The 12,295-nt window shown below is 38.5% G+C and overlaps 1 protein-coding gene across 1 annotated transcript in view; it reads left to right on the forward strand.

Annotated features, from left to right (window-relative positions):
- The window catches only part of LOC108878813 (inactive N-acetylated-alpha-linked acidic dipeptidase-like protein 2), a 330,935-nt gene that overhangs the window by 293,648 nt on the left and 24,992 nt on the right, over positions 1–12,295 (forward strand). The window contains exon 17 of the mRNA XM_051077222.1: positions 2,055–2,148. Within this exon, the coding sequence (XP_050933179.1) occupies positions 2,055–2,148 (94 nt within the window). The remainder of the gene's footprint in view (positions 1–2,054; positions 2,149–12,295) is intronic.

Raw genomic sequence — 12,295 nt, forward strand, 5'->3', positions numbered from 1 at the left:
TGACACTGTTTGCATCAAGATGACACTCAGCTGTGAGAGCAGAGCCAGGCAGACACTCTCTGTGATTTGGATGGTGCTTCTCAGTATGGGGTGCCAGAACAAGCAGGGATCTCCATAAATGTTTGCTCGCACTGCAGCCAAATGTGTCCCAATTATTAATTTTTTTCCCTCACATGACAGCTGTTATCACATCAGTATAAAAAGCAAGGCAAGATTCATCAGTGATGGAGTCTCACTCAGATCTGAAACGACATGAGCAGGGGAATCAGTGAAGACTGCAGGGGAAGTGAAGGCATGAAAATGGACGATGTGTTTTGTTATTGTAACTGTAGTACCTTTATTTTGAAAACTGCTGTCAGTTTGTATTGTTGGTGAATATAGGTTACATTCTTGAAGCAGAAAATCCACTGAAGTTGAAAAAAGAACTTAGTAGCAATTCAAATTGTGCCTACATTGTTCAGCTTTAATATCAGCACAACAATACACCAGATCCTGGAGGAAGAAAAAAAGACTAACCTGCAAAGGGCTGTGATGAAAAAGCATGAATAAAATTATTAATACATTTGTGTATTTTATAGTGTAGTCACTGTTATAAAATGACGCAGTCTAATGGAAGAGAAAAGGATAACAAAATGTTATGATGGGATTTTTTAAAATCTAAAATAAGGGCTCTATAAATTAGGGCCATAACAGTAGACAGACAAAGGCAAAACAGACAACACACAACAAATCCAATTTTTATTATTATTATTATTATTATGAGTTTAAATTCTGGTCAACTGTCCCACAGTGTTAAACATTGTGCAACTATTACACCTCAAAGTAACAGTTTCAAAATCATCACACTGACTTCTGATGGGGAGAATGGTGCTTCAATGATGTGCCATTCCCACTCTGGATCCCAAACCTGTTCTTGCATTAAGTAACTTTGATGAGTGGGTACATTCTCCTGCAACAAGTGCCTAACTGGTAGTAGCAGTCAGAGTCAGGCCCAGCAAGTCCAAGAGTAATGCTAAACTGTAGATCAGTTAAACCAGTGTTCATCTCTGAAAATATCAAGAATTCTAAAGAGAGTTTGGTGTGTTTATTACAGCAACAGCACTTCCAGCTCTGGGAACCAGGAATCATGAGGAATATAAATCGTTCAGCCATGTTTCAGTTCAGTGAGAGACTAATAGGCTTTATTTTTTGTACATAAAAACCACTTAACTGCTCAGACACAACAGGATGAATTACCACTCGTGGCTGCAGAGTGCAGTGTTGCTCAGCAAAAGTTACATTACGTTGCTTTAACGTGAGGTTTGACAAAATAATCTTTACCAGGGCCACCACATACAAAAAGTAAATTAAATTGTATAATTTATAAGGACCTCCACAGATGGCTCTCATTTCAAATATTTACTACATCCCTCTTGAATGCATTTAATATTTTATGATTAACACCCCAATAGCATTTATTAATATTTACATCAAAACAGTAGAGAAAATAGTTTATATGAGCATTCTTTGAGCATGTTTCAGTATACTGTCAGTATACGGTTTGCCCAGGGCTTTTCTGTGTGGAGTTTCCATGTTCTCCCTGTGCCTGTGTGGGTTCTCTCCAGGTACTCTGGATTCTTCCCACAGTCCAAAGACATGCATGTTAGGTTAATTGGTGACTCTAAATTGTCCTAAGGTGTGAATGTGAGTGTGAATGGTTGTTTGTCTATATATGTTGGCCCTGTGACCCAGACTGAGGATCTGTACAGGATGTACTCTGTCTCTTGCCCAGTGTCAGCTGGGATTGGCTCCCAGCTCCAGCCACCCCATGATCCTTACAGATAAGCGGTCCAGATAATGGATGGAATCAATGGGAAGGCATTATGGGTGGACATTATTATAGGCTTTTTGTTTGTTTGTTTACCTGTGCAATTCCTGTGTACCTCATTACAAAATGTATAATACCCACAACTGATTAAACTGCTGTTCTCACACAGGAATGTCAGAGTCACATTAGTGGAAAAATGCAATTAAATCTAGATTAATTCAAATCTCTTTGGGCTGTGTTTCCACAGATGACAGCAGAAGCCATCCTCCGCCTGGTCAATGATCCTGTGCTGCCATTCTACCCTCTGGACATTGCCCTAGATGTACAAAACAAACTCAAAGGTAACACCGGTGATGATACAATATAATGGTAGTGATGGTGGACATTTCTCTCTAGGGTTGATGGAGACCAAAACTGATCTAAAGCTGAGTCAATTTTGTACTTAGATTTGCCAGGTCACCGTAACTCTTTAACCACAGTAGGTTAAACAGCTTGTTGTGCTGCCTAAAGTTGGACAAGTCAACTGAATTAAAAACAAGAGTTTGAGATGACTTTGACCAGTGTGTGATTGTTGGTGCCAGACAAGCTGGTTTCAGTACTTCTCAAACTGCTGATCTCCTGCGATTTTCACGAAAAACAGTCTCTAGAATTTACTCAGCATGGTGCCAAAAATCCTGGTAAGAAAGTAGTGAGTAGTGAGTAGAAAGAGAGTAGTGATTATCTCGACACACCTTGGGCCCTTAATCCCAACTAATTATAGTTTTAATGACATAGTTTATCTGAGTATTGTTGCTGACCATGTGCACCCTTTTATAGCCACAGTTTACCATCTTCCAGTGGTTACATTAAATATGATAATGCACCATGTCACAAAGCAAATGTCATCTCAAGCTGGTTTCATGAACATGACAATGTTCAGTGTTCAGTATGTGGTTCAGTGTACTGAAATAGCTTCCCCAGTCACTAGATCTGAATTCAATGTAACACCTTTGGGATGCAGTAGAACAGGAGATTGGCAGCATGACAGATCTGCAGAAATTATATCATACAGTCATGTCAACATAGGCCACAATCTCAAGGGAATGTTGCCAACATCTTTTGTGCAAAGAGAAGCCCAACCCAGTATTGAGTGTTTCTAATTAACTGGTCACAGGGTGTAAAGTAAATGGAGAACATGTGAAAAGATGCATTTTTGCACTGTGGCACAAAGAATAAGAGTCTAGACAGAACACTGCAGTATGCTCAGCATAGTGTGTGTGTGTGCGTGTGTGTGCGTGTGTGCGCGTGCATGCTCAGTGGCTGTCTTGGACTTTTATGCAGAGGCATAACTCATCTCCACTGTCCAGCCAGCCAGGTTCAGCATCAATCCTTGATACACACTCCAACAAACATGAATGCACACACACACAGAACACCAAAATGACATGTCAAGCACACAAACACTTAAACACACACATAGGGAACCCACAAGGGTAATTCTCAGAGTTACTAATAACAATTTTGTGGATTTTTTTTTAAAACATCTATACATATACACACATACATACACTACACACACAGTCTTTTCTCTAGAATGATTTAGTGCTGGTTCATCTGTTGAGATGATCATATCGATCTCTCCTCATAGGATTCCACAGCAAAATGACCTTGAGTCCCACATTTTGAAAAATTTAAACCAAGTGTTCAACATTTTTCTTCTTTCTCCTTGGACCTGCACAGCCAGCTCTGAAGGTCTCTCTTCTTCTGCTCTCCTTTTATTAAATCTCTTTACTACTCTTGTCTGTCATTCTCTCACCTCTCTGTTCCCTCTCTCCTTGTTTTCTTTCTTTTTCCTACTAGTGTCCTCAGCTTTTGGTTTTTCCTGCATTGCATTCTGGTCTGTTCAAGTGGATTTCTCTACATATGATTAGTAATATTTTGTGCAATAAAGTCATGTAATCGTGTGATGCCATCCACACCTGGCAAGGTATACCTGGAAAAATATACCAATAAACACCTAAATAATATATATATATATAAATAATATGAACTTGTTATGTAAAAGGTAAGAAGTGGGGAGAACAGGTAGCCTTGGTTGCCACAATGCTGGCACACATAGGAAACATCAATCCATTCATCCATCTGTTAGCTGTAGCACTTATCTTTTGGGGATCACAGGGATGCAGAAGCCAATCCCAGCTGACATTGGTTAAGACACGGAATACGCCCTGGTCAGATCGCCAGTCTATCACAGTGCTGACATACTGTATAGAGACAAACAACTATTCACACTCATATTTACTCCTACAAGCAATTTAAAGTTAACCTAACCTTCTTATCTTTGGACTGTGGGAAGAAGCTAGACTGTGACTGTGGGAGGAAGAAACCCATGCAGCCATAAGGAAAACAATATGCAAACTCCATAAATGACTCAGTCAAAGTGGGAGTTCAAACCCAGAACCAGCTTGTTGTGAGGCAACAGTGCAAACCCACACAGAAAACATCTGCCAACAATTTAGAAACAGCACCAAACCTAACCTGACTATAGGAGGAAAGCAATGCAAAAAGGTGGATTTGAACTCACTGTGTTGTTGCTGTGAAGCAACAGAGTACAGATTAAATCATTCCTAAACACAACACAATAATACAGTCAGTTTCTGCAGCCTGAGATGGCCACCTGTCTTATCACTGGATTATTTTCACTTTAAATTATGCCTGCCCCTGCGATGGCCTGGCAATCAGTCCAGGGTGTACCCTGCCTCTTGCCCAATGTCAGCTCTGATAGACCCCATCCCCTACACAACCCTTAACGGATAAGCGGTATAGATAATGGATGGATGATTATGCCTGCCCACACCAACAGGTGAGCACAGAAAGAAACTTTGATGGATTGTCGTCAGTGGTGCCTACTCAGACCTCTATGAAATCACAAAATGATACAAGAATTAACCTGCTGGATATCTTCATTAATCATTTAAATATTCTGACTGTGTCTGAAATCTAACAATTAACTAACTAATTAACTATCCTCTATTGACCATATGCAGTCTGCTCATTTCTTTGTTTTCTATTTCCAGTTTTGTTTCTCAACCTCTAGTTGTTTCTGCTAGCTACTAAATACAAGTCAAAATATATCTTTTCCACTTGGTTGTCGATGTTGTTGCTTTCATATTGAAAGTAATGGCATAACGCATATAAATGTACCCAATTAACTGAAAGTTAATTAATTTAATAAAAAGTATATATATATATATATATATATATATATAGTATATAGTTAACAGACAGTAATAATGAAATTTTCTGTGCACAGCTTACTGTAGACTTAGGCTTAACAGATGTAAATGCTAGGAGAATATATAATAAGCTATGTAAATATTTCAGCTACAGTTGGACCTACAGTGAAATTTGGGGACACTGTATATTTTTAGGGGAGTGGCATATCAAATACATTTTAAGATAAATAAGACATAGATTGTCAACACAGTTATATGCTACATTTAGGGAAGTGGTCCTTAGTGTATGAGTTACTTACAGTGATTTACATATTCATATTTTTCATCTAAAGTGTGTAACTTGCATATTAAGAAGAATGCAGCACTTTAGTCAAGGTCTGAATTGAAGGCTGTGTAAATTTACGTTGCCAAATATTCAGCAGTTAACATGCTGTATGACCTTGTAGGCCTTCTGAGCCAAAATCAGCTTATTCAGTCACACTCTGCGAGCGTGCAAAGACTCTGTCCTTGAATATTAAGATGACCTTTGAAAGAGGATGCACAACAGAGGCTTTAATACATTTAGCCCGCATGCTGTCTTCACTTGCAAACTCAAAATAAACAAAATGCAATGTTACTTTTGTTATGCACCAAGACAAATCCACAAGTACAGGAGTTGACAAACAGAGCAAGATTCATGAATAATTAATCAGTGCAGTATTTAAGTTAGTCTGTTCTGGATTAGTTGTGGATTTACAATAGGAGGATTCAGACTGTACAGAATTAAATTTCATGCTTAGATAGAATAAATCTAAATACCAACGTCTATCAATCATTTACACAGAGATCAGAAATTGAATGGGATGGAGACAGAGAAAGGCTCTCCACCATATGTACTGTAGCTCCAACTACTCATTGTACCACTAAGGCAATCGCTCAGTGGCTCAGGTTCACTGGTTCTGTCTAAGCATGTAAGCACCATCCCATTAAGGCCTAGATTGAGTGGTTATGCTTCCCCGTCTGAGACTAATGGTCAGATTATGACCTGAGAGAGAGAGAGATGACTGATTATTCTACCTGCCTGTAGCCTCTGTCTGTTTCTTCATCACTTTGTCCCTCATTGTACCCCTGTGTCTGTTCCTGGTTTCACTGTATTGGCATGAAAGCTACACCTTCTTGGCAACTTTACACATTAGTGCCAAGCTGAAGAACTGTACCACAAGTGAGTGGCATTTCATCAAGGCCAAAAGGCCTCATCATCCAGCCAAAAGACAAATGACAAAGCAGAATTATAACAATTGGCAACATAATATTACACAGCTTTTCTCAGAGTTTCTGTTGGATCTGTGTTCTATATTACTGGTCTACACTATAAAGATTAGGGTATTTTTAATTCTTAGACATGACTGCCCTCGATTCTTCACTCTGCCTGGCTGAAAAGATTTAAATATGAACCACTGATTTTGGAAACCAAGGTGGGTAGGACCACAACAGTTTCAACATTTAAGTAGCACAATATTCTGGTTCATTTCACAGGCCCAGAATTTCCAAGAATACAACCACTGGGTGATCATCCTTCTCTTTGTGATAATCAGACTGAATTGCATTTCTTTGACTTCATTCATTCAGCTAGACTTTATGTTCATGTTAGGCAATTTCTTGAGAAACAAGGGATGTGTCTGGCTGATGTCATTCCAGTCGACATGGGATTAGAGTTGTTATTTCCTCAAATCTACTGTAGAGCGGCATGTATTTCATACATGTTCGTCACTATTTTTGCCATCATAAATGTAGGTGGGTAGATACAGTTATACAGGAAGATGATGTTGACAGTTTTGAACAACACAAACACCTAGAGTGTTTGAATCACTGAACAATCTGGTCATGCGGGCAGTGATCCAGAGGTCTGGAACCAGGCTAGGGGCAACGTGTTCATTGATCCACTCTAAGAAAATGCAACAGATTATGGATTTTGTGTATTAATAATCAAAATGCTATAGCCACTTTAACAAATGTTTTATATTTGCACGATAAGAGTTGAAATACGTAAAGACAGATAATTAAAAGATTAAATAAAAAGCCTCTTTTGCTTGTTGTTACTCAGTTGGATGTTTGGGCCTCACAGTGTAGAATGATGCATGTTTGATACTAGATGGCTGTTTTCACTGTTTTCCTTTAATCTGAGTTTCAAGACGTGAATGTACCACATGAACCTCCTGCACATATACGCTGAGAATGGAAATTTGAAGCAGGACACATCATGGTCCTGTAGTTAAAGACGAGCTCCAGTATTTGAACCTGGGCCTTGATATCCCATGTTTTGGGGTGTAAAAGGTTGGTAGTTTGGAGTCAGTGCATGTACATTCATTAACATGCTTGTTTTTGCCACTGACAGGCTCACATTGCTGTTTTAAATTTGTTCAGAGATCAACCTTTTTTTTTTATTAAAGAGTAAGAGTCTTTTTCTTTGACCAGACATGGCCATACATCACTACCAGATTCCACTGGCATTAACAAAACCACTAATTTTACCAAACAGAATCATTATTGCTAGAATACTACTACCTCATCTGGTTAGTTTGTTTGCATCATTGTATGTTACATTTACTTATGTAAATGATCTGAATACTTCTTCAATTGCTGAAAATTACACAGAGAAAAATATTTGCACATTTATACTTCATGTTTTCAGTGAAGGAGAAGGAGTAGATGCAACAGGTAACTGAACTCCCTTAAGTGTGACTTTAAAAGTTCACTCAAATGTTGGGACATTGGCAAATAAAAGTAACAGAAGAATAATAAAGAAGTGCAGTGTGTGCAACACAATCTATCTGGTGAAACACAGAGTTGACTCAACAAAATAATCTCCCCACAAGGTCCATTAGAAGCTTTTCTAGAGGTTTCGATCATATAAGGAATTTGCTCATGGCATTGTAGATGTTCAAATTTTCCAGGCACTTCAACTTCTCAACTTTTACTGAATCTCCAATTGCATTACTACTCTGCAAACTCTATCTGCTGAAGAAGATAGCGAGATATAATTGAAAGCTCCAGAGCAGATTATATTGGACCTTCTGGTAAGATTATTTTGTTATCTGCTGTTTCCAAGATCAAGAATTAATGCTCAGTCTCAACTTAAAATTTTGTTTAGTTGTTGAACCATAGGTGACAAACTGACAGCAACCGTGTAGTATAAGGTGTGACTCTGCAAGCTGCTAGCTGGAACAATAATGTCATCTATTGATCTTAAAACATGAAAACATCTACGCTCTGAGTGTGCTTACAGGATACTACATCAATGTTTATGTTTACACACCATTTTTTTTTTTTTTTTTTACAAGGATTAGGTTTTCCTTACAGTCTGTGATATTTTACTGCAATTGGAAAATAAGGCAAATGACATGAAATAAATCTCTTGAATTGTGTAGCTTTAACAAAAGATGTGAATGGGACCAGAGCGACTCTCATTTTTGGCCTTGTGTTATGAAATGAGGTCGCCAGGGAACTGACTTTATTTTAATTGCATCTGCTTTATAATACTCAATTGTACATCATGTCCCTACACTTCATTCCCAAGTGTCATTTTCCTTATGCTTACATTTAGTTTTACTATTTTCATCAGCTGTGTGTAATCAGAAAGAGGCTGCTTGTGACAGATTTTGGGTTCTTTATTGTGGTTATTAAATTGGTATTAAATTTAATTCCAGGTGGCATTATAAATGTCTTAAAGTTATAAATTTAACTTTGTGAAACGTGCAGATACTCTCAGTGCTTCATAGCAGGCATCTCCTGTTCAACCAGAAAACAGGTGGGAGAGAGCTTTTATCTGTGCTGGTTAAAAATACAGAGGCACCAGATGGAGAAAAAGAAGAGGAGGAATAGGACAGTGAAATAAATACTTTTTGATGTTTGTGTGTGGTAATAGATAGTGAGGCATGATAAATAATTCCTAGTGTGTGTTAGGATGGCGTGTGTTTTGTTTAATGGCAGTGGTTGCAGGGTAAAAAAGCTGACATACAGATAGTAGAATTTGAACACCTTATAATTTGAACCAAGATTAAAGGACAAAAGAGTGCGGGGAAAAGCAGGATGAGCCTCTGATTTCATAAGTATCTCTCGCCACTGAATATTACCATTTCAAAGTTTTCTTTTAATAATACCTTCCATGTTCCTCGACATAGAAACACAAGAGTTTAGGGGCCTGGATGATTTAACAGTAGAATGGGTTTGAAGCCACACTAATTTATATTGTATTTGAATGGTATATTACTGTATATAATGTTAAACGAACCACTCACCACTATAGAGATAATCCCTCTAAGAACTGTCACAAACAGGGATGCATAGCCATGACAAAAGCAGGAGACACACAACAAAGCCAATTAACAAATTATTTTATCTAAAAGAATGAATGCACCAAAGAGAATAACTAAAACTCTCAGTGGCATGTGTAATCATTAAAGTCAGCAGTGTAGGTGGGTGCATGAGTGAAGAAGGGTGCTTGTGCAATTTTGTATGGTGCAGCAACACAAACCAAATGTCAAACAAAACCAAATGGGTGCCTCAGGGAGGTGAGAGAGAACCAGAGCTGAGCTCTGAGAGGGTTTTAAGAGGATCACTGACACACAGGGTCCAGTGTGCAAGGGTTGCTAATGATTTGCTGATGCCTCTCTGCCCAGGCCACCTCCAGTACCTGACAGGAAAGCAGCTGCACCCCAAGAAGCAGGCACATGAGGCAGGGAGGGTTGTCACTGAATTTTAACCTAACTCTGCACTTCTCAGTTCTACATCTTAACTACAGCTCATTGTTTTGGTTTTGTGGCTTGGTACGTTCATCATAACCTCATAAGATGTTTTTGTGTTGTTCCTTCAAGTGGCCAAATAAAATGTTTACATAGCAGCAGCTGTTTAGCAATTCCAGGTATGGAATAGTGGTATAGTGGACCAGTGTCCAGACTCTTGTCCCTATCAATCACATGGGAAAATTTGACCCAGGTGCAAAAATCCCTGAGTTATTCTTAATGTCTACTTTTTAGCTTTTTCTGAAGAGTTGATCAGTGACGAGGGTAACCTACAACTGTAGGTGGAAAGCTAATTAGCAGGACTGGCCAACATTTGCAACTAATGTTAAAGCAGACAAACAGTTTAATCCTTTTCGACACTTTCGCTTTTGTGTTTGGAATGGGAATTATGACACCATCTGCAAACTCTGGAGATATTTCTCTTATTATTCTGCATTCACACATTTGTGAAATGGGAAGAAAAGGAAAACCTTCTTTTGTTCAGACTTGGGAGTCATCACACCCCACCCCACAGCCTTATAGTCACATTATTTATATGAGCTAAATTAGCTACTTTGGAACCTGTTTAAATTCACTGAATGTATTGTGTTAGTGGTAATTTGGGATTTTATTTACTATATGTTCATATTTTTTATTCTATATATGAGGCTGTCAGTAAAGGTGGCTTTGAAGACATTTTTCCAGTGGTTTGTTGATGTTTTCTTTTACTAGTATATTCACCAAGTAAGAAATATCTTAAACTCATATTACAAATTAGAGGCTGATGTGGGCAGTTTTTCCTATGTAGTTGCTCATAATTACAGTGTTAACAGTATGAAGTGATCATGGCATAAGAACCGCATATCCACCACTTTGGCATGTGGAGAAATCCAGAGCTCAACAACCCTGCTGTGCCTACTCACAGCTACTAAGTTATGACTCAACATTTGCTGCTGTTGTTGTTGCAAATTATGAATTGTTGAATACTAAATGCAGACTGTTTTTATCTGTATTTTAAAAACCACACTCATATTTTACACTTAAAGATGTACATTTTGCTCTGGCACATTTTAAATTTTATTTCATCAGGTTTTATTGGTCAGATGTTATTATAGAAGCTAAAGACACAAGATTATGTCAAGAAAAAAAAGTACTGCTCAAAGAGTTTTTGTCTCCCTCCAATATTTGCAGACATGTGCATGTGTGAGTAGAACATTAGTAAATGTGATCATGAGTGTGCCAATACAATATATTGTAGATGCAGATAAGTAAATTAGGGTACATATGTTTATGTGTGTGTTGTCATATGTAGGGGCTACACATGAGTGGGTAGCAACGCGTGTATTTTTGAAGTCTATGAAGATTTCTGTGAGAATATTATGGGGGATGTGAAATGGCTGTGTGTAAGTATATGAGTAGAAATGCTTGTGTGTGTGTGTGTGTGTGTGTGTGTGTGTGTGTGAATGTGTGTCTGGTCTCTGGGTGTTTTAGTAGCCCCCTGCGGCAGAGGACCAGTGATATTTAATGGATTCTCCACAGCCAGCATGAAACACTGCAGTATTCATGACTGGCAGTCATGGAGGGGACTCAGATCAAACAACCAGAGCTAATTGAAACCCCCAAAAACCTTTTGTTCAACTTTTTTTAATCACAATTCTCCTTTCTTTTCTCTTTTCATATAAAACTGCCTGTGGTCTTGTCTGATCTGACATAAATCTCCATTAATTTACTGTAGTGATAGTGCTCAGTAGCAGGGCTGCCTGTGGTCTTCAACAGCACTACCACAGAAAGGTAGAGTGGGCTATTGTCAATGCTGGGAATTACTAGCGTACACTGAGGAAATCAAATTAAATGTGTGTACCCATATGAGTGGGCTATTTCTTACACCAGGTTGCCACTTAAAACCTACTGTGGACCTACATGTTGGAGTCTTAATTAGATATATCTCAGTAGCAAAGCCAAGGAACCACATGTTTCTGGATAATTAGACTGAAGTCTGGAGGTAGAAAGGGGAGAAAAGGTGACCTATTATGAAGCCCTGGCTTCAGATTCCAAAACTCCCTCATCAGCTAAGTTGGTGCATACTAGGAATTTGGCTCTGGTCTTCAGAGTCTCTCGGTGTACCTAAACACAGTAAACAGTACCGTTAACAATGTCCAGGGAGATGCACATGGACTATGTACAAAAAAATAAAGCAACAATAATGTGTGTATCCAAGTCAACCAGTAGGAACCAGGTGGTGCAAGGTGTGGAGGGGTGCAGGGAGTGCAGAAAAAAATATTAAGTGGGTAGTATAATAAGTTACTAGGTGGTTATGTGTAGAATGTGTATGTATACATGTCTATGTACATTAATACACAGCTTCTTATATTTACATCACAACACAAGTGATGGATGACATGTTATTGCACAATGTTATTAATAAACCATTTCCCAGAAGCTTTAAACATTTGCAGACTGAGTGAGTTGAGGGGTCATAGCTAGCAGACACTAGCAGAACAGAGGCTAGCCAG

The sequence above is a fragment of the Lates calcarifer genome, linkage group LG17, assembly GCF_001640805.2.
Source record: "Lates calcarifer isolate ASB-BC8 linkage group LG17, TLL_Latcal_v3, whole genome shotgun sequence".
NCBI classification, from domain to species: Eukaryota; Metazoa; Chordata; class Actinopteri; family Centropomidae; genus Lates; species Lates calcarifer.